The sequence below is a fragment of the Ambystoma mexicanum genome, chromosome 10 (genome assembly GCF_040938575.1).
Source record: "Ambystoma mexicanum isolate Mex_15411 chromosome 10, UKY_AmexF1_1, whole genome shotgun sequence".
NCBI classification, from domain to species: Eukaryota; Metazoa; Chordata; class Amphibia; order Caudata; family Ambystomatidae; genus Ambystoma; species Ambystoma mexicanum.
Window position 1 is genome coordinate 1,146,999,584 of NC_090932.1, and position 24,452 is coordinate 1,147,024,035.

The window sequence follows — 24,452 nt, forward strand, 5'->3', positions numbered from 1 at the left end:
ATCCTAATTAGCACCCCCCGCAGTGTTGCCATAAAGCCTTCCCATAGAGTCTGCACCCCCACCTCCCCATTGTCATTGAAGGCAAAGTAGTCTGTGATCTCTGACAATATCGACTGGGAGAGCTCTTGCATCGCCACCCTCATTTGACTGAAATCATTCCCCACAACTACTTTGACCATATTGTGATCTGACCATGGGACCGGCATGATGCAGGAGACTCTGACTTGAGCCCTCACCTCAGTATACACTAGTACCAAAGCAATCCTAGAGAAGGAGTTGTGGACTGATGAGAAGAAGGTAAAGGGTCTGTCCCGCCCAACCCCCGCCTCTAAGGCCCATTTCCTGGTTAATTTTCCTAAACCATCTGGAGGTTGCTTAGCCCGGGTTGTTGCCCCTTCCCACACCCATCCTCTTGCGGTCTCTAACCGGGTTGAGCACCATGTTGAAATCCCACCCCCACCACTCGCCGCCCTCCACAAAGAGCTTAAGTTCATTCTTAACACCCTCCCAAAATTCCACTTGACCCATATTGGGAGCATAGAGAGAGCACACTGTGATCCTTTCACATGCAGGGGTACCTTAACGAACAGGAACTGACCCTCTGGGTCCCCCTGTGTCCCATCAACTACCAGACCCATCCGGGCAGAGAGAACACTTGCCACCCCTCCCTTTTTCTCTTCTCTAGAGGCCACAAACGCCTCTCCTCCCCATCCGAGTCCCAGGCGTAGTTCCCTGCACCACTGCCAGTGTGTGTCCTGTACCATTAGGAGATCTAGCTTGGCCCTTTGGAATTCCTGCATGGTCATTGATCTCTTAGCAGGAGAATTCAGCCCCCTCACATTAAGGGAGACAATCATTAAGTCACCCCTCGAGGTCATGACCCTGTTCCCGTTGCTCTCCTTGACACCATCCCTCACTGTGGCAGACCAAACTGTACCCCTGAACACGCTGAGACCAATGAAGAGCTATTCACCAAACCCCTAAACATTGAAAAACCATAATTGCCCTCCCCCTCTGGCTGACCTGCGACATCCTGCTCCCTCCGCCCCCAGCATCTGATCCCGGGACCAACCGTACAGCCAACCAGGATAGGATGAACAAGAGGGTTCTGAGTCAACAGGACTCACTTCAAACAAAACTCCTCACTCTTCTTGAGCCCCTCCCCTTGCAAAACACCTAAAAACCACCTCTTCTCTTACCCTCGCTCCGCAGGGATATACACATTTGCCCCCCCTTCATGTGACCAGGTCAAGGGCCAGAGGGACCTCTTGGTGGAGTATTGACCTTTTTATATTTGTGGGCCCCTGCCATCTTGCATCTGTTTCAGGCACCTGCGGGCTGAGCCCCTGATCGTGCTGTCTCTCACGGGATTGTTTCCCGGGGCCGTGAGTCACCCATGAGTTCATCCGACACTATTTATGTCGCCCTCCATCTCCAGCCGGTAGTCTTGGCTGCCATATTCAAAGTTCAGGCAGAAAGGGAATCCCCAGCGATATCACACTCCTTTGTCCGTCAGCTGGTTATAGGTCAAAGGATCGAATCAAAAGGATCGAAATACAATAGGGTCGAATCAAAAGGACCGAAAACAAAAGGGTCGATTTATTTTTTTATTTTTGGGGGATGGCGGGGGTTAACCCCCAAACTCCCTTTTTTGTGGTAAAAAACACTTTTTTATCCTATACGGAAACCATAAAAAATATATAAAAAAAAAAAAAAAAATCAACCCTTTTGTTTAAGGTCCTATTGACTCGACCCTATGGCATTCGATCCTTTTGAATTCGAACCTTTGACCGGACACCCTGTCAGCTACTTGGTGAGGGGGGCATACATTCTTCTCCTTGTGTGGGTGAGCGCCGAAAAGATCCTCGAAGATGGTGACCTGGGCTTCACCGGAGTTAAAGGATCTTTGTCCTTTGTTCATAATAATGTAAGCATGCCAGCGCTGTGCGCGGCCCTCTTGAGCCTCCCCTCGCTCTATGGGCTCGATCAATCGTTGGTTCATCCATGGCATCGTCACCTTCCTAACTGGCTCTTCTTTTGTCACCCTATGTCTCCCCCCCTCCTTTTCTGGGAAGCCAAAGAAGTGTAGCTTGTTACAGCGTTCCCTTTTCTCTAGGTCATCCAGCTTAAGCATGGTCTCTGCCTCCCTCCTCTCCAAATCTGCCAGTCTCACTCCCGTCCGGAGCTCGAAGGTGTCAGCTGGGATCTGATTGGCTTCTAGCCCTTGCATCTTATCTTCCACTGAGAGGAGTCTCTGGTCCATTTTATCTAACCTCTGGTCAAGGACTGATCTGATGCCCCTGATCTCCTCCGTTAGGGCTGCAACTTCGGACTTTGTGGCTGCCGGGTCATCTTCCATGGTGTCCGGCAGGGAGGCTGGGCTTTCTTCCGATCGCTCCCCGCACGCAAATTGAAATCTCTGTCGGTAGACTCTCCAGCTCATTGGCCGGGCGACGACGACTCGCAGGCCGAGGCTTCGTGTGACCACCCTTGCCCACCTCTAGATTGGTGCTCGTAAGCATTCGGTCTGGTCTCCCCCTAACTCCTGGAGACTGTGACTGCTCTGGAATCGACCCCTCTCCTCTACTGATTGGCCACCATCGTCGGGGCGGGGGCTTCCACTCGCAGCTCGGGTGGGCCTGCTGTGGCTCTCACCAGGCTTCTTGTGTGAGCACCCTCCTCAAGTCCTCTCTGCTGCGTGCCGTCCGGGCCCCTGCACCAGGGGCGTCTAGGCCCCTGTGTCTCTCCTTGTTGTTCTGGCCTTACTCCAGGGGCTGAGATGTGACCGACTCTCCTGAACATGTGTTACATCGGGGCTGGTTGTTTAGCCGTGCCTCCCTGTGCACCTCCTACTGTGGCCTGTAGTGCCGGATCCGCCACCACGAAGCGGGGTCGGTCGGGCAGCTCAGTTGCCAATGTTCTCCATGGGCCCCTTGCTTCCTGCATGCGAAGTCCGCGCCAGACCGGGCCTTGCGTATCTTTAATGCAATCACTGCCGCGGGTCGGGGTGCTCGCTCTCTCTCTCTTGCTCTCTCTCCCACCTAGGCTGTCCACACAGCTAACTCCGCCACCTGTGGATGGATCAGCCCCAAACCTGGAGCGAATGCTCCCAAGACAATTCCCCCCACGGGGGCTGCCGTCCGTTCATCTTTCTGAGGGGGTGAAGAGAGGCTCAGAGCCTCTTTACGTCCTTCAGTCTCAGACCGCACGGAAAGGTTAGCTTTTGTCCGTGCGCCACCTGGTGGCTTCCGAATGTTTTGATTTTGATTATGTTTTTGATTTTCATTGTCATCGCATGTTGCTAACTTATTTTTTGTGGATGGTTTTCAAAATGTATGGTACATTTGGGTTGTAATTTGATTCTGCATCTCCTCGTGACTTTTTGACTTTGCTTTTGATTTGGGTCTTGATTTTCATTTTCATCACATTACTAAACCATTTTTGTGGAATGTTTTCCAAATTTATGCTATGTTTTGTATGTAATGCGATTTGGCATGCATGTGTGTATGAATAGCCCTGCCCTGATAAAGACCTGGAAACCGTCGAAACAGGTGTTGGCACATGGGCATCAACAATATTAGGATGTTTGAATAATAGTATTAAACCAATTATCAGCATCTTATGCCAAGACTGGTTATTAATTTAGAACATTTAAGCAACCCGATTGCCATTCAAATCACTAATAGCTTTAAACTAACACACTCAATCAACAAGGGACATGCGCATGCGCATGTTATATGCCACAATAACCAAATTCGGTTTTCCGTGGAGAACTTATTTAGTGGGTACAGAGGCATACATTGCTTTCAGGATGACATCCTGATATGTCCATGGTCAGAGGAGGCACACAATTGGTTATTGATTTAGGTCCTTGAAACGCTGTGAGGGGCGGGGCTAACAGTAAAGAAAGAAAAATGCAAGCTGAAAGTGTATGAAGTCACATATTTGCGGCATGTAATAACTAGCGAATGGTTAAAACCCGAACCGGAGTTAGTGAAGGCAATAAAGAATGCGAGAGGGCCTGAAGATAAAGACCAGTTGGGCCTGAAGATAAAGACCAGTTGAGATTGTTTTTATTACTCGTAGAGTTCTATGATAAGTTTATTCAAAGTTTTTCAGAAAGAACAGCATAATTGAGTGAAGCTTTAAAGAAAGGTAAGGAATAGAGGTAGTCAGATCAAATGGAAAAAGCATTTTGTACCATTCAAGAGGCTATGGCGAAGGCTCCTACCCTATGTGCGAAATGGGAGCAAGAACAATTTTGACAATGGATGCAAGTCGACTAGCTCTGGGTGCGGTGTTGAGTTAGCGACAAGGGAGGGAGGAAGTACCCATTTCATTTGCTTCAGAGGCACTGAATGAATGTTAGAGGAAGTCTTTAGTGATTGAAAAGGAAGTGTGGGCGTGCTGTTGGGGAGATGAGATAAGATAGTACCTGTGGGGTATACCGTTTGTGGTTAGGAGTGATGATAAACTATTGATGCATTTGTTTTCTAATCGTGTATCCGGCATAGCTACACCCCGAATTGCAAAGTGGTTAGCTAACACCCAAGAGTTTAATTTTAGTGTGGCAGATTGTCAAGACTACTTCCTATGGAATGTCTCACAGAAGGGGTGGAAGAAGGGATGGACCCATGGGTAGCAAGCATTCAGAAATTGGTGGGTGCTGTGGTACCAGAGGAGGAGTGGAGGAAAAGGATGGAGGATGATGAGGAGTTGAAGCGTGCAATAGAGTGAATGCAGAGGATGGCCTGGGAAACAAGAATGCAAAATTACATTTAATAGGGTCAAGGATGAGTTAGCGCTGTGTGAGTGGGGCTTAGCGAGGAAAGAGAAGCCCATTCCTCCCCAGGTGGTAAGGCACAAAATTGTACAGAATGCCCACCAGGGGCATTTGGGCAGTAGTTTGACGAAAAGGAGACAGAGGGAGAAGTACTAGTGGCCGAAATGGAGGACATGGTGGTGGCCGCTGTCAAGAACTGTCAGGCATGTGTGGAGAGTGACAAAACCAAAAGAGTGGAATATGTGCCACTGAAGCCAGTAGGTGTACCTCTGGAAGTATGGTAAAAAGTCGGGATTGATGCAATGGGTTCTATGGAGAAGCTCAGTGAAGGGTGCCGATATTTGATTGCGTTGGTAGATTACACACGAAGGTGGTTAGAAATCCAATTTGCTACTTTGGTGATCAACAAGGTTGTGATATTTATTTTACTGGAGGTGTGCGCTCAAGAGGGTTTTTCCAAATATATAGTAAGCGACAATGAGGTGCAATTTTTATCCACTGAAATTAAGAAGGTCTTGGAAGCACATAGGATGAGAAACATTAGAATAGCTCTAGATCACTCGCAAGGAAATGGATTAGTAGAAAGGATAAATAGATTAATTAAGGAAAATGTGCAGTTGGCGTTAGCGACTTCGCCATGGGAACAAGTATTGTTGGAAATGATTACTGTATACAGGGATACCACTGCCCAGCCACTGGGTACACACCCTTTTCTTCTATGATGAGAACGAGTGACATGACATTGAATTTTAGCCCACCGTAGATGGTGGGGAAGGGAGAGAAATTACACCAGATGAGAGCCTAATAATTGAAGGGTGTGTAGGTCAGACAGAGTATAAAAGGAGATATGATCAAACACAATGTCGAGCAGCTGGACAGCAGGCTAAAGTTGGTGATTGGGGGACGATTAGGAAACCCTTATGATTGAGAAGGTGGGAGTCTGTACTTTGAACCAAGGCAGGTGGTGCGTAGCAGGTCGCACTATGTAGCGTTGGATGATGGTCGGTGGTGGAACAGACAAAGGGGACCAGGTGCAGTGCGGTACCGGAGATACAGATAGTTGAGGTGAAGTAGATGAGTGAGTTGGTCAGAGACAAAAAGAGAGTGAGGGAGACAGTGGTAGCAGTGCGAGGGGGAATCTGTGCAGCATGCATCGGGTGGATTGTGGTGATGATGGAGACAGTGGCAATCTGTGCAGCATTCGGACGGTTCCCAGGAGATGGGAAGGTTATGTGATGGCATAGTGTGTGGATAATATTATGGTATATAGGTTAGCATTGATGGAAAATGTACATAGTATCAGGCGCTTATTGACTAAGATAATATTAGATATGTTATATTAAGTGTTTATTGACTAAGATAGATGACATTAGAAATGTTATGAAACCAAAATGGACCACTATTTTGTTATCTTACAAAATTCATGGACATATTAGGGAGGGCATATGCTGTGATATGGAACTTGGCGACAGAGGATTCTGGAAGGTGGGGAGTGACGGTTACAAGGGGAGTTGGATATGCATGTCAGTGCGGGGCTCATTTCCTTGTGCTTGTGCAAATAAACTATCAATTACCATAAACCACGTCTGCCGCCTTAATGTCATTACACTGTGTGACAACATTATGCGTACATGAGAACAGGTATGATAGACTGATGGAATAGCAGAGCACTCGTCCTAGAATGCAAGACACAAGAGTTAACTTCAGTTGAATAACTTGGTCTTAAGCATCAGATATTAATGTTTTTTTTAAAGAAAAGTGCAGGAATGGAAAATTGATGTTTCCATGGCATTGAGCTGGGGTGTTTCTCTTCATCTGCGGAAGTGTTATTGTATCTACTCACTCTCTCAATGAAGAGCCCTGTGGAGTCTGTTCATTCTTCCTTTATGACGAGTTTGTTTGCCCAGCATGCTTCCTCAGTGGAGAGCTCCCTGGAGACTGGGATCAATCTATCCACCGCGATTCTTGGGGGAGCTGGGCAGGTTTTATTTATACTGTCAAGGTTCAGAGAACCTGTGGCCTTGAAATGTTCACCTTTTTCCCAGCCGCTATGACCTCTACTTTTCTATCACCCCTCAGGGCCAGCTGCTGGTTCCCAATGGCATCCCACTCCTGCAGACACATAGAAGGGGCTCCTTGCTGTGCACATGTTTCCTCAGCAGCTCCCCGGAGCGTTCACCAAACGCTTGAAGAGATGGACTTCGAGAGAGGTAAAATCTTACATCTTGATGGCTTTTTGAGGAGTATACGTATATGCAGGAGGGAATGGTTGTGAATTGCAAGCTTGTAATATGTGGACATTACTCTCTGACCATTTCTTCACCTCCTCTGGGTCCAGATTTGTGGGTAGCCGACTTTAACACGCAGTCTGGATACAGTTGTATTTAAGAAATGTGAGTGGGATCGTCCTCTGCCTGGGTGCTGGGGAACGATGCAGGATTGACTACTTGAACCCATACAGGGTGCAAAGCTGAGGAAAGGTCAGAGATTAAGCAGTACAAGCAATATTTAAGAGGCGTAGGGCCTAATTAAAAACCACCAGCCAAAAGGTAAGCAGTTCATGACGAGCAGTAGACTCAAAAAGGTTATATCGGCAGTAACCAGAAATGGGGAGCACCATTGGAGCCTGAAAATTAGGAGCATCAAAATCCATTGCTCAGTACAGAAGGAAAGTTGACAACAGAATTTACAGGCGTAACAAGTTGGCCCCTCTGAAATATCTGTAAAACAAAGAAAAGAGCATGTGCAAAGAACAGACTATTCTTACAATAGCAGTTTGTGAGCGTGGTATAGATGCTGGAGTCCTATACAATTTTGAAGATAGAACTTGTTGCTCACTATCTTTTTAATGGAGACCAAGATAATATTTTAAAGAGTTGAAAGAGTAATTTCCATTCCCACTGAGGGTATTTTTTAGGCTATTAAAAAATATATTTTTAACTCTAAAAGGATATCTTTTTATATTCACTAATTATTTGCACCTAGTAATTGAGTCAAATTAAAAGATGCATTTCTACCTCAAAGTTTCTCTTTTGATCAGGCAGAAATGCGTGTTGTGACGCTGCACTGCTGTAGCCAGCTTTGTGACTGTAAATTGGGGAAACATGAAGTATGAGAGAATTTGTGAAAGGATGGTTGAGGTTAAATGCTCTGGAGACAGTCAAGGTGCAGTTGTATTTAACAGTGAAGAAAAGGGAAATGCTTTAATGGAGCATATGTGGACCAGGTATACGCAGGAAAAGGAGGGACGCCACAGATATGCCCTTGAGACTTTGATGAGTTGTTTCTGGAGAGGAGCAGAGTACTGAGAAAAACAAGGTGGTCAAGTTTGGTGAAATACCTTGTAATGAATCTGATGGAGTCATAACTGATTTCCCTGCGGTGGCCTCCTCCCATGTGGCCAGGGGACGACAGCCACTACCTGATCCTGATCCTGGGGTTGGCAATAGAGGGAGGATCACATGCGAGGAGACCCCATCCGGGGAGATGTCATGGCTTCATCGGGTGAGACGTGGTATCCCCCATTGTCTCTTAGAAAAGATCTTCCCATATCTGAAACCCTCATGGGCCTCCCTTTCCTATTAAGAACAAAGAAGCCATTTTTATCCAACCTATAGATTAACCTTCCAACTTGGGTCTGCCTTGCCAATCTAATGAAATCACCATTTTCAAATCCACTTCTCATGCAAAGAAAACTGACTTGACATTCAAAAATGCTTATCCAGATTCTGTGAGTCAATTGTCAACCAAGGATTCTCAAAATACTGGGACGAGAAAGAGGGATCGAGCAATGTGGAGCTAGAGAGGCCGTAAGTTCAGCGAGCGCTCTAATGTTTTCTGGCCTACACCTTTGCCTGGGAAATGTAAGCACCCTGAGCAGAGAATGAGACAGCTGCTGCGGTGATCCTCTCTGTGAAGAATGGATAGCGGACAGGTGGAGGCCAGCGTCGTGAAGCCAGGCGGCTTACACAGGGAGAAGAAGAAAGATTCAGCAACAGGACACACTGTTAGGGACTCCTGGGCCTAAGCAGCAGATGAACCGAAGCAGCATTTCATTTACCACAGCCAAGAGGAAAGCAGATGTGTGAAGTGCAAGCCGTGGGAGACCGGCAAGTGAAGCAAAGGCGGCTGTGAGAAGGAAGCAGACGGGAATCCTTCTGCAGATGACTGTGAGAGAATTCAAACACGGGAAGAAAAGCTGGTGAGTCCACCTAGAAGCAACAGGGGCACTGGGGTGCATCAGCGACTACACAGAGTGCAATTAAATAACTTCGCTAAGAGAAAGGAAGAGAATGAGCTATTGAGAAGGGGGGAATTATGTGGCAAGTAACCCCTTGCCTAATGTGTGAATGTACACATTGAAAATATACAAGAAACAAAGGAAGGATAATATGCTAGAAGGGTACATTATCCAACACAATATATATGCAACTTGGGAGCGGGCGAAACCCCTGAATGAACAGAAGTCCTGGCAGGAGAGTATATCAGGCAGTCACCAGTAAGTGAATAACATAAGCCTTGGCAGGAGAGCATACCAGTCAAATTCAAGTGTGTGAATCAGAAACCCTAGAAGCAGAGTATACCAGACAAATCCAAGTGTGTGAATCAAAAGTCCTGGCAGGGAAGTATACCAGGCAATTTCTGTTGAACAAAAGAGAAGGAGTAACATCACGTGAATGAGAAATATATCGGGTGTCCCGGAAGAAAAACCCAGATTATAAAATCAGACTGTTTTGTGAATAAATCTTACAATTGGCCAAGAGGGAGCCTAAAGAACTGTTGTGCATAAAACCTCAAGTAGTAAAGAAGAATCCAGGGGAAGAGAACTACTCTTTGGAACCAGAGACTTTATCAGTGAAGAACGTTTTGTTGGAGCCATTTATTTTTTCCTTTATGAACACTTTTTTTCGAAACCACTCGAGGCTAAACACATTTTCTTTTTAACCTTAACGGTTAGTCTTTAGTGTGAGGGTTAAAATAAAACCTTGGACTCGGGACGGTTTATTTTGGACATTCAGACACAGATGGATCCTTAGTTTTTGGTTTAGGTAGGGAAATTCCTCTTAGGACAGGGTCAGAGAGTCATTTTCCCAACCCCTTTTATTTTCAATAAAGGTCTTTAACCACAATCATGTCTGGCTTGTGTCAGAGTTTCATTCCTGACTCCTCACAACCCATAACATACTACAGCAGCGAACCTCTGAGGTCAAGTGTACCAAAGCTGGAAATCACAAAGTAAACTGCAGATGGCCCCCAAAAGAGAGCTAGAGAGAGAGAGACCACTATTCCGAGAACATAAATTGAGACCAATGGCAGAGTCATTGGAAACAGTACAATCAAGTTGAGAAAGTATGTCTTGGAACCATTATGGTTAACCACAGCTAAATGAAGTGAATATGATGAGCTTGTTGCTCAGGAAGGAGTAGCGATGGTGCTGTATATAGAGAGGCCATTGAGGTCGCAGATAATGTGTTATTTGGAACATTGGGGAATAGGGCATACAGCAGCACCAGGGAAGTGATCTGATTGCTACTGCAGAAACATGTTGGTAACAAAGTGAAAGAGCCTTAAAAAAAAGCCTGCGTACTATGGTGAAAGAATTTACCACTCAGCTGAACTTGCAGTACAAAGATTGAAACAAGCTTGTAAGAAGTTACTGCTGTGGGTGCACCTGACCACCAATTGAAAATGGAACAATGAAGAGGAAGGGTCGTTGTGTTCTTAGTGCTCCATGGCCCATTTAGGATACCCCGCTCCCAAATCCATAATTAATTCTCCATTATACCCATGTCCAACTTTCTTGTTCTAGTTTTTACTAAATGGCCATAATGATGGTCTTGGAAGTGGTATACAAGGGGCCCATGAGAACCTATCCCATCATTAGCCTGGAATGTCAAATATCTGCTGAAAATCCCACCATGTTCGGCATGTTAAATCTCTTATCGAACCCCAAGACTCAAGTTGTGGCTCAAGAAGTATAATATGGGTACTAAAAATGGAAGCCTGAAAAATGCAGCTAAGGCTGTATGTGGCCCGTGATTGTGGGGCGTGGTTGTTAATAGCAAGTCTCCTCCTACAGAGGTAAAGGTAAGCAAGCACAGCTCGCTGGAGCTGCCGCAAGCCCAGTCTGCATCAGATCACAGGGCCCATGGTTGTCCGTAAAAACAGACTTCATACATTAGGAATAATACAGCAGCAACCCCCAGTGATGCAATCAGGGAATCAGTTGGTCAGGACGAAAGTGCTGCTTGCTTCCGAGATAGAAGATTGTCATTTTATGATCTTGTTGCATGGAGCGGTCCATCGCACTAGGAAAGCTCATCTGGGGAAATTGTAGTCTGCCCAAGCTTGCACCAAATACAAGCTGACTCCTAATTGCACGTACTTGCGGTCACACCCTCACATGGCCAATTCCAATCCTGCTAGCGTATCCATCATATAGAAAGGGAGCGAGGCAGCAGGGAAAGATGATAGGAGATAGTTAGAGAGCTAGCAAAGTTAGAACCAAAGGAGAGTTGAGGGAAACTTTGAGCCGAGAAATGGAGAAGTGGATGGAGTAGAGGAGGAAGACTGAATAGAGAGGGGGTGGAGCCACTTTGGAGAAGAGTATAGAAAGAGCAGAGGAGATGAAGCACAAAGAGGAAGTGAAGTAGGTGTAGAAGGAAGATCAGAGGAGGGAGGAAGGAAAAAGAGGCAGAGAGACATTCAGAAGGGAAGGCAAGGAACAAGTGGTAAGAGGGAGATATGTAAAGTAAGAGTTGGATAAAGAAGAGGAGATGGAGGAATAATGCCAAAGTAACAGGAGTCGGTGGAACATCAAAGGAGGGACAAAAGAGTAGGTGAAGAAAACCACCTGTGGCTAGAAGGAGGCGGAAGAAGGATATTGAGAGAGAGTGAAGGGAAGGTTAGACTTCCACGTAGAGCAGTGAAAGAAGTGCATCAGAGAGGAAAGTGAAAGGAACGAGTAAGGAGAGGGACAGATGGAGCAAGAGGTGGACAAACAACTTGAGGGGTGAAGAATAAATCCAGAGTCGGCCAAAAGGAATATATTCCTTTAAGATATTGCATGAAATATAAGCTAGCCTTGTGCCGGTGACCACTAGGATAGCCTAGGTTGGGAGGCTATTTGGTGAGACTAGGCGAGAAGGAAAATGTTTCAGTCTGGTGTACAACTGTTCATGCTGTGTCCTATGCCTGACCCCCAATCAGTGAGCTAAGAATGCCAGTTGGTGGCGCTTGTTAGCAGAGTTCCAGAGGATCAACACAAGTGCATGACGACCCAGTTCCAGCCAAGTAAGGCACACTGCCAAGTGTTTGGGACACTATAAAACAAAGAGATTGCGATGGACTGTTTGAATTGCCTGGGAGGTGGCCAGAAACTAAAGTGAGAGAGAGAAGGACTTGGACCACTGTCCTAAAGGAAGTTAGTGCCATGTTTGGGTGCCAGACTGTCTTTTGTACCATTTTCAACCCTACCACTGTTGGTTCGGACAAACCTAATCCCTTTTGTAAAAAAAAAGAAAGTTGAGACTTCAGTTTGGCTTAGAGTTGTCCGTTTATCCCTCAGCTGTTACACAGACTTCACCACAGATCATTCTGCTTGTATTCATGTGGCCAATAAAAGGATTCATATGTGCTCCTGACTGACAGCCATGGGCCAGAAGAGCCATTTGCTGCAGTGGTACAAAAGGGAGTATCAGGGACTTTTTGGTAGCTCCCTAGGTCCCTGGAACGATTAGTCTTGGGTTAAGCAGGAGCAGAGAAGCAGTAGGCACACTCGAGCTTGCCCAGGGGTTTCTCTTCACGAATGAGGGTGGCAGCGCAGGGGTCTCAGGCCTCCAGATTGCACCTAAACCACTGAATACCCAAAAATGTGATTGCTTTGTGTGCATACATACATATGGCCCATATACATAAATATGATCAACATACCTAGATATCACTGTTGAAGGCTTAGAAATAATTAGATATAGTAAAAAGACTTTTGTCCACCATGTGGAGGAGCTTTTACTTTACTCTGGGTTAACATGCACATATTTTAAACTTTCAAAATTATTTAAGGCATTTGGGCCATATTAAGTAGCCTTTGTGAATTTGCAGTACGTTTTGAGATGCTGATGCCACTATCTCATAAATTGAATTTTACATCCAATAGTTTATCTAGCTATTCTATGCATTTATTCTTTAAAGCATATTGCGATTGTCTGCTTTCCCATGACCTTCCTTTCACCTTTCCAAAATCCATGCAACACACACCCGCAAACCTTCAAGATGCCCTGACAAATTTAGCAAGTCCTCCCCCTTGAGCTATAGAATTCTAACCTCAAAAATAGACCCATATAAGGTAAATCACAGCTCGCGGTCATAGTCTTGTATGCTTGAATTGCATGCAGACATTAGTTAATTGTATTATTTCCTAGTTACAGTCCGATATTTAGAATGACCATTAAAGTTAGAAACTCTTGCTGGAACAACAACTTTAAAGCTCACCATCTCTTATCTTCAGTATTTTGTTGGTCTTGGAGACAGGTATGTTTCAAGTAAGTATTACCTTAACCTTTGCTGAAGGTCAGATGTAGTGATGCTCATGGGTGTGCCGCTAAGGAACCCTGCTAAGAAGGCACACTGTTTCAATAGCGCTGCCGTCATTTCGGGTGCTGGCACCTCTCCCTCAGACCCTACTCTTCTTATCTCAGTAGTTAAAGTACAAATGTGGCTCCTGAGAATTTGATACAGCATCTAAGACTTTTGCCTTGGGAGCCAATAGCTCTTCAGACAAATGGTTAGTCTGGAGCCCTGGTCCTGGAGTAGGGTATGGCCTGTAGGCAGTACCATGACCATCAGTTTACGGCAGGAGACTTCTTTATTTACATAGGAGTCCTTCCTTTGCTTTCAGGTGTGTTGCAGTTCAGTCTGCAGAGGCATATAGTGTATCTGGTTGAGCATGCACAGTGTAAATCACTAGGATATGGACTCCCACTGTGGCTTATTCAGCCTCCATATGAAATTGGTAAGGTGATGCCAGGGTGATTGTAGTTTGGCAGTTGTTTCTCTGGCAAGAAAACATAGAGAGAAAGGAAAGCCTATACATGAGATGGTGGAATTCTCCTCCTCCCTCCTTTTCACCCTGAAACAGAGCAGATTTTGTAGGTGCTGTTGTTGTTCTGTGGGAGATTAGCGGTAGAGGTCCCTTTTAGATGAAGATAATCACACATATCGTTAGGGACACAATGCACAAATGTTCAGCTCCCAGGTGGCGGTTGGGGGGCGGGGTGTTCCGTTTTAAAGGTTTATTTATTTAATGTATTTTTACATTTATAGTGGCGCACAAAACCCAGAGGCATCTAGGTTCTAATTACAGTACAAGTGCAAACATAATAGTGAAAGCATGATGGAAGATCGTGTGTGCACATTCAGGTAAAGCCACAGCTCATGGTGGGGGGTGGGGGGGTTACATCTGGAGTGCATGTGGACATAACAGTCAAAGTGAAGTACATGCACATTCAGGTAAAGTCACGCCATGTTACGGGGGCTACATCTGGGGTGCACATGGACATAATAGGCAAAAGTGAAATGAATGGTACATTTACATTCAGGTAAAGCCACGCCTCATAATGCGTGGATCTTAATGTGAGCAGGAATATACAATAGGGAGTGACATATACAGAAAGACTTAAGCTAACAAGCAGGACAAACCCCCACTTGCTGGAGACGCACCAGTGCACAATTGGTGTGCGTCATCAGGTGGGCAGGCCAGGGATAAACCAGGCAACGATAGAGGCAATGTCGATGAGAATTCGAGAAGTATGAATGTGCATACTGGTGAAGTCGCACCGAGTAACTGATGGAGAGTCATGGATGGAGATAAATTGCGTGAGTCTAGTCATGGATTGCAGCAGTGAGGCATGAATGACGGTGCAGTGTAGCAGCGCACGCCAGGCAGCCAGAGCGAGCAGACGAAGCGTAGCCCTGCACGGGCGTCCGCCTCCAACACAGGTCGCAACGAGGCTAAGGTTCTGCCTCTCATGTTGGTTCCGATTCATCAAGCAGGTTCTCCCAGTAATTTCTGCATACTTTGTCTTTGTCTAATAGAGGGTTTACTTATCCTCTTTTGCCAGAGCTCCACTTGTCTCTCTGCGTCTACAATTTAAAGAACATCCAAAATAGAATCTGCCCTTTCATTCAGATGCACAGGGTGGCATCTTCAGGGAGTGGAAGGAACCACAGAGGATTGCTGAGGATTCATGTCCAAACTTTATCAGTTCCCGTTTGAAGATACTCCCCCCTAAATGACAAGGACTCGTGTTCTGGGGAAGAACTCCCTAAGCCACATCCCACCTCCTAATTTTTTTTGTGTGTAAAATTTCTTCATTGGTAATGATCCAACATGAAATAATATACACGTCTTCTGGCATTACAGTGTACATAAATCTTTCGCTCCAACCTTGAATCGCCCCACCCTGGACCATGACCATATTTATACAACAACACTTGTAACTGTGGAACAATTAACCACTTTGGCATGGACTGCTATACTCAAACAGATCATTATTACACCGTAGACCTGTTAGGAAGGAAGCCCTAGCATATTGCAAAGTGCTTCAACAATGACTGTCTATGGTAATGATGCCCTCTCTTTCCTTAATCCACTTATGGAACAGGAGCCAGACCCGTAGGAATTTCGGTTAGGTGCCATACACCAAAGCACACACCTTTTCCATGGCCAAGATCCTCACCCACCATAATGCCACCCTCCGGCCCTCTGGCTGCTGTTAACGTGTGATCAGTATTACTTGCGGCCCCCTTGCTGCATATACTCCCTTCTCTACCACTCCCACTAGTATTATGATCTGGGATAAGGGAAATTGCACCCACAAGATATCCTTGATGTGACCCAAGATCTCTTTCCAGAACAGGTTTGTTTTCGGGCAAGATCACCAAATGTGATATAAATCCCCAATCGCCCCACAATTTCTCCAGCATAGCAGTGAATATTGTGCATTCATCTTGTGAAGCCTTTGCGGTGTGAGATACCATCTAAAACAGAATTAATTTGCTGATTCTCTAATTGTGGAAAACCTTGAGGCCTTTTGGGCTCTCCTCCAAATTTGACCCCACACCTCTGGGGTAATTGCGATACCCATATCTTTTTTCCCATTTTCCCACATAAGGGAGTCTATCTTCCGGGCCGCTGTATGTAGCAATCGATAGAGCCTTGCTACTCTCTTCTGGGAGATTCTATCCCTTGTTAATATTTCCAAACCCACAGGCTGTCCGGTAGCGGACCTCTGTGAAATCTAATGGCTGAGTTGTACATAACAAAAATGCTCCCTTTTGCTGCAATGGAACTTTGCCTTCGTTTTCTAGAAAGATAGGGGAACCCCTCCTTGTATAAGTATGCTAATTTTGGTGTGGAGGAGTCTCCCCAGCCTTCCCAGAACCTGTCCGAACATCCCAGGCTGAATTCTAAATAAGGACGTAGAGGCGTGTAGGGGCCCAGTACAGGGGTTAAGCCCCTTCGTTTTAGTGCCTAGTTCTAATAGCGCAAAGTGCACTTGGTTGCCCTCAAAGGGATTCCCTCTGCTTCCCTCACCCATGTACCTAGAAATGGCAGAAAGGTAAGTGGTATAGATGTCGCATCCCGTTACAGACTGTGCCACCCCTTTGTGCTATCTTCCTGAGCCCATTTCAGCATCGGGCCTATCTGCGCCGCTACTATAGCTCTCAATATCAGGACCTCCCAGACCTCCCAAAGACATGGCTCTCACAAGGACTCCCCTGGGGACCCAAGGCTTTTTCTTTTGCCAAATGAAGGGAAATATCTCGCTCTGCAATGCCCTCGCCATTGGAATTGGTATCTCGATCAGCAAGGAGTTTACCACATACAGTAATGGGGGAAGCAATGTCATTTTGAGAGCCGCAATGCCGACAAACTAAGTCAAATCCTGTTTATGCCATCTCCAGAGATCATCTACTAACCCTGCCCACAACTGAGTTATGTTAGCTCCATATAATCCAGCATAGTCCTCCATCAATTTAATTCCTAGGTATTCTATGTGTGTTTGTGCCCATTTGAGCGGCAAATCCCTACGCCGCCCTTCCAGTTCTCCGGGATCCTCGGAAATGTTAAGTGCCTTAGATTTTGCATAATTGAGCCTGAAACCCGAAGCTCCAGCAAAATCCTCTAAAACTTTACTTTTACCTTTTGGCAGAGTGTGGGAAGTATCACGACGAAGAGTAATATATCTCCCGCGTACAGGGCAATTTTGTGTTAATGGCCAGCCCCTTGCACTCCCAAAATCTTCTCATCTCCCTATCACCACAGCCAGGGGCTCCATTGCCATAGCAAAGATATGTGGAGAAAGGGCAACCCTGTGTCGTGCCCCTCTTTTATCATTGCAAGTCATCCATTAACCAGCAGACACAATGATGGAAGCTGAATATACACCAATACCATCCGGATAAAGGCTGGACCGCAGCCAAAGGCCTCCAGGACCATCCACAGATAGACCCAGTCTTTGCAATCAAAAACCTGTGATGTGGTGCAGACGCCCATGTCCCATGAGGTCCCTTCCTCCTCCCGAATGGTATTAAACAGGTTAGTCATTGGTGCTGTTAAACATGGCTTGAATTCCCTGTAAAAGCCGCTGCGCAGCCCGTCTGGGTCCGGGGGGTCTTGTTGTGTGGTAATGAATCAATAACCCTCCCCACTATGATCGGTCGTTGTAGGGCCGCCCTATCTTCCTCTGACCGCCAATGTAGCGCTGCTCACCTAGTGAAAGAATTTTGGTCTGCAGGGTCAAGCTTCCCTGACATCACTAACTGCTTATAATATGCCTCCATTATACCTAGCTTCTCTTCTTCCCCCCCTTCTCAGTTCACTCCTCTCTGCCTGTAACTGTGTTATAAAATTCCTATCCTGCTGTTTATGCAACTTGGCCACCAGGAAGCGATTGGTTTTATTGCCATGACAATAGTACAACTGCCTAGTTTGGATCAAAGTCTGGGCCGACTTATTTGTCACGTGGGCTTCCAATTGTGCTCTCCTCTTCTGTAATTCCCTCAGAGACCTCTGGGTATTCTTATGTGCATGAGCTTTTGCGGCCGTGTCTAGCTCCTGCTCCAGAGTCCAGCGCACCAAATCTCGTGTACGCAAGAATGCAGCTGTTTCTGATATGAATTCACCCATGATTAACAGGTTAGCAGCGTCCCACACTGCTCACCAATTCATCCCCTACGTATCGTTCTCCCGAAATTAGTTCTGTATAACCTCCTCCATATGTACCCTGAGTGCTATATCCCGCAGTAATAACACATTCATGGATTCCTTCATCTTGGGGCTGCGCTCCCCAACTCCACTTGCAGCACAACTGGGGAATGATCAGAGAGATACCTTAAACCTATTGCCACAGAATCCACCTTCGGAACTAGTGTAGTGGAAACCATAATCGTGTCTATTCTTGAAGAGCCTCTATGCACTGCTGAGTAATGCATATACTCTCTCTCATCTGGCCTAAAAAATTGATAAGTTTCTATAAGGCCCAACTCCCTCAGAAACCTGTCCAGCTCTATTGTCGCTGACGGTTGGAGCCAGTGTTTTGTCCATGTGAAGGTCCATCACACCATTGAATTCCCCACCCACTACCACTTGAGCCTCAATCAGACACCCCAACCGGGTCCCAAAAACCTTAATGATCTGCTCCCATCTTTTATTGGGAGCGTAAAGCACCACCAGGGTAAACAGCTGTTCCTCCAACAATCCCTTCAGAATCAAACATCTCCCTTCCGGGTACTCATAAAGAAATTATTTCTTAAAATCCACATTGCTACTAATCGGGATACCCAGCCCCTTTTTCTTTGTCCCAGAGGGTGCATAAAATTGTTGGGGAAACAATCTATGCCTCATTCGCCCTTCATCAGCTGTAATCCGGTGCATCTCTTGTAGAAACACTATGGAGACATCCATCTCCCCGAACCGCCTCAGGATCGATTTCCTTTTGGAAGGGGAGTTAAGAACCTGCACGCTCAGGGATACCATTGTTACCTCAACCATTTCCAATGACAGTGTTGTCCCTCCCTTCACCTCTCCACCACAAAGAGCACCCTTCCAAATTATGCAGTCTAAATTCCGTTCTCATGCCACAGTGAACCTTCAACGAAAACCAAAACTTTGGCAATCAGCACTGCCTAAGTGTCATGACATTCACCCTGCTGCTCTTTTGTGTCTCTCCCCAAGATCACCCCAGCATCTCCATTACATCATGGACCCACTTACTAGTTCTGAACCCTGAAGTAGCTTGTGTCTGTGGACGCTTCACTTTGCCTTTAGGGTATGGTTAGGCAGGAGTCCAGCCAACCTTTCTGGGGGTCTGCCTTTCTTCCCCCTCTGCAGACCCCTCGTGCAGCCCCTCCACTTGACGGCCTGGTTCGCCTTCGCTCCTCAGATCGGATACCTCCTCTTCCTTCGTAATATTATAAGTTCTTCCGCCGTATTTGAATCGTAACCCAACGGAGAATGTACAGCGGTAGCGCACACCCTTCTTGCGCAGCCAACCAGGCACCAACCGTAGGCTCTTCCACCTCTGCAGTGTGGCTTGGGCCAAATGCTGGAAGATCTTGATGAAGGTGTCTCTGAACCGTATCATCTTATGGTTCTTGGCTGTGCCCATTATTATTCCTTTGCTTGGAACAGGTGGGCCCTGGTCAGCATGTCCGGTAGCACATTCTTATTCTGCTGATGTGCGGTGTATACTCTGTGTGTACGGTCCAACAGTGGTTCTTCATCCTCCGAGGCATTCAGGATGTGTCAGAACAAATATGTGTCGGTACAAAGCACGGACATAAGCCTACAGATCCCCATCTGCTACTGATTTGGGAATACCTGCAGCCGAATGTTGTAACGTCTCAGCGTCCAGCTGTTTATTCATGACAAGCTCCAATTGTTGTTCCAGCTAACCCATGTGCTTCGAGATCTCTTCCTGTTCGAAACCCTGCTCGCATAGGGTCGATTCCACCTTGTCCACCCTTTTTTCCACTGCCACCAGATGTTTGCTCAGCTCTGCAATTGATTTCGACATCGTTGCCACACTGTCTTAAAGCTCTTTTTTTATTTCAGGCAGCATTAGCCGCAAATTAGATCTTCTTGTGGGTGGCTCCTCCTGGTCCTGCTGCGGGGTGGCTGGAGAGGTTGGTGAGTGGATTTGAAGTGCCGCTACTATTTGATTCCTTTTCCTTCCGTCATGTCCTTGCAGTAAGGCTTTTATATCGCCTCCAGGCTGCCCCTTGGCTTTGGTCATATTTGCAAGCCACTCTCTCCTCCTCTCAACAGGCAGATATGTATCCGATACCAAAGCTTCCTGCTCCCTTACTTGCTGGCAGGCAGCGGGCTGTTAAGCCACCCCTCAATATGCAGGTCCCTTACAGGCGCACCCCCATTTGGCTGCTGGAACTGCTATCTCTCTTGCCACCTGCAGCAGGGTCTACTCGCCGGTGTTCCATAAGACTCCACACATCATCCGGGAGCTAACTCTCCTCATATCCCCACTGCAGGGTGCAGCTCCCAACCAGTCTGTCGCTCTGTATGGTGGCACACAGAGTAGACCTGCCTGCGTTTGCCAGCAGACACTCCCCATGGGTCCTCGTTGCTGTACATGTGCAAAGACCCACACTCCTAGACTTTCTCCTTACAGCTGGGCCCCTCTGTCATGCTGGTATAGCCTTCTATGCTGTTTGCGAGCGGCGCAGCAGTATAAGCTCCCGCTTGCAGTCACTTGCAGTTCTGCCCCCTTAACAGCCGCTGCCACACACCCGTCCGCCTCCAGGCCGCTCCATTGCAGGTCTGTCTGCCATCTTGGCGAGTCGGGTGACCCGCTTCAGATGTCGGATTCTGCGGTCACCCAGCCTCAACAGGAGCCACCAATGCAACATCAGGCTCCCCGCACCTTCTGACACCTGTGGGGCCGCGCCACTCACCAGCGCTAACATCAGCGGTACAGGGAAGGGGAGCGACAGGCGGTGCAACACAGAGCTCACCAGGGACACGACTCCATTGGTATTCGGCCGGGCTTGCCCCCTCCTCATTGTAAGACCTATTATGAAGGAAAGGAGGACAAACCATCCAGTTTGTCAGCCAAGTACTGTATTGCTACCTCTGAATAGAAACTTGAAATGTATTGAGATGAAGAAAAACTGTGGAAACATAATGATCATGAATCAGACAGAAAAGAAGGACTTCCCCGCTCCGCTGAGGAAGACCCACAATAGCATAATAAGAGGCGGGCACCTGCAGAGAGAGGAGAATGCCTATGAGTTTCAAGCTGACTCGCAAAGATGCTCTGAAGGAAGCTTGGTCACACAGTATCCAAGACAGAGCGAAAGGCTAAACACAGCTGTTTAAGCCTGTGGTCTGAGAAAGAGAAACCAAGTACTGAGAGGGGCAAAGGGCATCCCTGCCCGGAAAAAGGAACATACAGTGGCGTGACTATGAAAAAGCAGTAGTGGTCTAGGCAGTCCATGAACTACGCCAACACCATTTTGACGAAGGAGCAGCAACCCGAGACAATGGATGAAACGTGAGGGAGCTTGTGTGAGAAACCACAGAGAGACAAGAGAGTCGACCTGTCAGTTGATCCAGAGTTTCCCCCATGTGCATACAACCCAATGATGTTATGCCTGGGGAATACAAGTAACGGGGAAAGCGGGAGATCTGGAATGGAGACCGTGAATAACAATAATTGGAACATTCATACTCGTCCCCGTGCCAATCCAATATCAAGCATGTGCGAGAAGGAAGAGAGTCGTAACTGGGATGCTCAAGCTCGTGTCAGCAAAGAACAAGTATCACGAATAAATGAAGCAAGTGAGATCTTTATTTGAATGCTCATACTCGTTTCAGTGGAGGCTGAGTATCAAGAATAAGTGAAGAGATTGGAAATCATTATTTGAGTGCTCATACTCGTTTCTATGGAGACAAAGTATAAAGAATAAGTGAAGAGACTGGAATTCATTATTTGAACATTCATACTAGTGTCGAGAATAAACAAAGGGGTTTTGAGTTGTGGAATATAAAGAACAAAGAAAAAGAATGGACTTTGAATAAAACTGAACCCTTGAAACTGAGTAGTCAGAAAAGTATAGAGAACCAAGGGACAAAACAAGAGGAAGGTAAAAAGGAGAAAAGGGACCACCCAATAGAAAAGACAAGTGAAGCATATACATATCCAGTATCAGAACTATGGAACTTGATCAGAGTAGTTACTAAGAACTACTTAAAGATTCAATACTGAACGTGGTGAAGAACCAATTCACAGGATAATGGAAACATTCTTCTGTGCTTTGTTATTATATACATGGTGGTAGGGTCAGCACAGGGTAGTTTCTGGACAGTGGACAGATCTTACTTTTGGACTGTCACAGACGACATACGATCACTTAGAGGGAAAGTTAGGAGGTTTTTCTTTTTTACATTTAATAAAGCAGTTGAATATGGCAGACCAGAGTCCGTGTCTATCTTCTGACACGCCACAATCCTCTTTCAGTGTATTTTTGGGACATTCGGCTTTGCAGAGCTTGACCTGAGCACATTTTTGTATCACTCAAAAATGTCTTGTCCTTTTTTTGTTTATGCAGGGCTGGAGCATGCACCGTCTTGGCCCTGCCTCCCCATGCCCCGACTGTGACCTCTGCTTCCAGTCCTTTTTTCTGCGTGGACAGACATGCGTGGCACCAGCTGATCTTTGTCTGCTTTTTTCCTCGTCCTGCCTTTGTAGCCTTAGTTTCCCACCAACTATGCTGGCTAGAAAGGGGTTTATGTCCTGTTCAGGGTGTGCATGTCACTACAAAGCATCATTTCCCTGTTCACTCTACCTCGAGTGCTTGGGCCCGATCATCACAGGGACACGTGCTCTTACTGCGACACGTTGTCGGCTCATGCTTCCACTTGATCATTAAAGCGTTGAGACGTCTTTCAATGACTAGAACTTTCACACCTTGAGGATTTCATCCAGTAGAAATCATCGACAAGCGATTTTTCTTTTTACAGCACCACAGTTTACGGACTTCCTATTTGGAGTCTCTGGTGCCAGGAGGGTTCCTTCTGATCCTTACTCTACTGGGATTCATCCCAAAGTACCCCAGATGTGAACTAAACCGGTCACTGGACCCAGCTTTGAGGTTCCTCATTCAAGGGCTAAAACTACCGGCCAAGCCAAGGATCTGCATCTCTGAGCTTTAGTTGCCAAATGTCCCTCTGAGGTTCTCCAGTCTGGGGCTGAAGCGCAAACCAGAAAGGCTGATGATTTCCACTTATAGGTTAAACTGACTGAAAACTTTCCACGGCTCCCTGTTCAGGGGCAGAAAAAAAAGCACAGTTTAACACCAATGTTCCCTGCAGTGGGGCTAATTAATTTACTGGCGTAGATGAGGATTCCTCAAAAAGGGTGGAAATCAAGGAATCCAACTGCTATCTCATACTGCTGACTTTCTCTAATACACCCAAAAGGAGGCTCGGGGCACAAGTTAACTACCTAGGAAGGTAAACTGAGTGCAACAGTCTACCACACACACACACGCACACACGTTTACTCACACTCACACTCTCTCTCTCCATGGTTGGACAGACCAACTTCGCAACAGACTTCTATTCTATAGTGTAATGGACCAGACCGGCTTCCACACAAAGTGCTTCTTCTAAAACCAGGGGTGCTCACAAAGCTCTGAAGAAGCCTTTTCCACAAACTATCAAACATGTCATGCATTCTGCCCTCATGCAGACCAACCTAAACCTGCAGAACCTCTGGTGGCTCCCCTATTGGATTCTACAGTAGAGCGAGACCCAGTTATTGAGCCCTAACCAACACCACAGACTCAAAGCCTCGGGTAACGAAGAACTATCCAAACCTGACTATAATATGTGCAATAAAGAGCATGAGGAAAAGATTCCCACAGCAGCAAGTGCATTCCTTGACACTTATGAATCTAATGGGATTTTGGAAAATTCCTGTTCCCGAAACACACCCAAGAGAAGAAGTTATCCACTCCAACAAATAGAAAGATACTGGCTATTGGAATGAATCCTGCGGAGTCCTCACAAAGCCTCAGCCTAAATTCTCCTCCTATGCAGCCGGGGAATGGCTGCTGCTACCCGACCTAACCCTGCAGGTTATTTTAGGTCGGAGAATCACATGGGAAGTGGTGACTCTGTTAGGAGGGGCGCGGTATTCATCCTCTTCTGAGGATGAGATTTCCCTTATGCTTAAATATCTAATGGCATGTTGTCACTGTAAAGCCCCCTCTCCCAGAATTACCCAAAGTGCCAAGCATGAAGCCCCTTTTAACAAACATGAAAATCTACACAGGGGGATCAGGAAGTTAATGTTATTACTTCCAGTAGTTTTGGTTGTACCTTATGTTTACATCTCAGATCCAAGGGAAGAACATCAACTATTTTAAAATGCTCCCTTAATTCCAATCACCTAGTCAGATTGGATTAATTAAAGAAAGAACAAACAAGAACATTATGGACTGAGATGAGATAGCAGAGACCTAAAGGTAGTAAACTATTGTGAGCGGTCTAGTTGTTGTAATGACCCACACCTGAGCGGGATCTTTAAACATTTAAAGGCCTTTCAGGTTGCTGTGAAGGAAAAGCAGCAGGGAGAAGCAGAAGCTG

The 24,452-nt window shown here is 46.3% G+C and overlaps 1 protein-coding gene across 1 annotated transcript in view; it reads left to right on the plus strand.

Annotated features, from left to right (window-relative positions):
- The window catches only part of ANKRD39 (ankyrin repeat domain 39), a 387,583-nt gene that overhangs the window by 206,905 nt on the left and 156,226 nt on the right, over positions 1-24,452 (plus strand). The window contains exon 3 of the mRNA XM_069620261.1: positions 6,863-6,993. Coding sequence (XP_069476362.1) covers positions 6,863-6,993 — 131 coding nt within the window. The remainder of the gene's footprint in view (positions 1-6,862; positions 6,994-24,452) is intronic.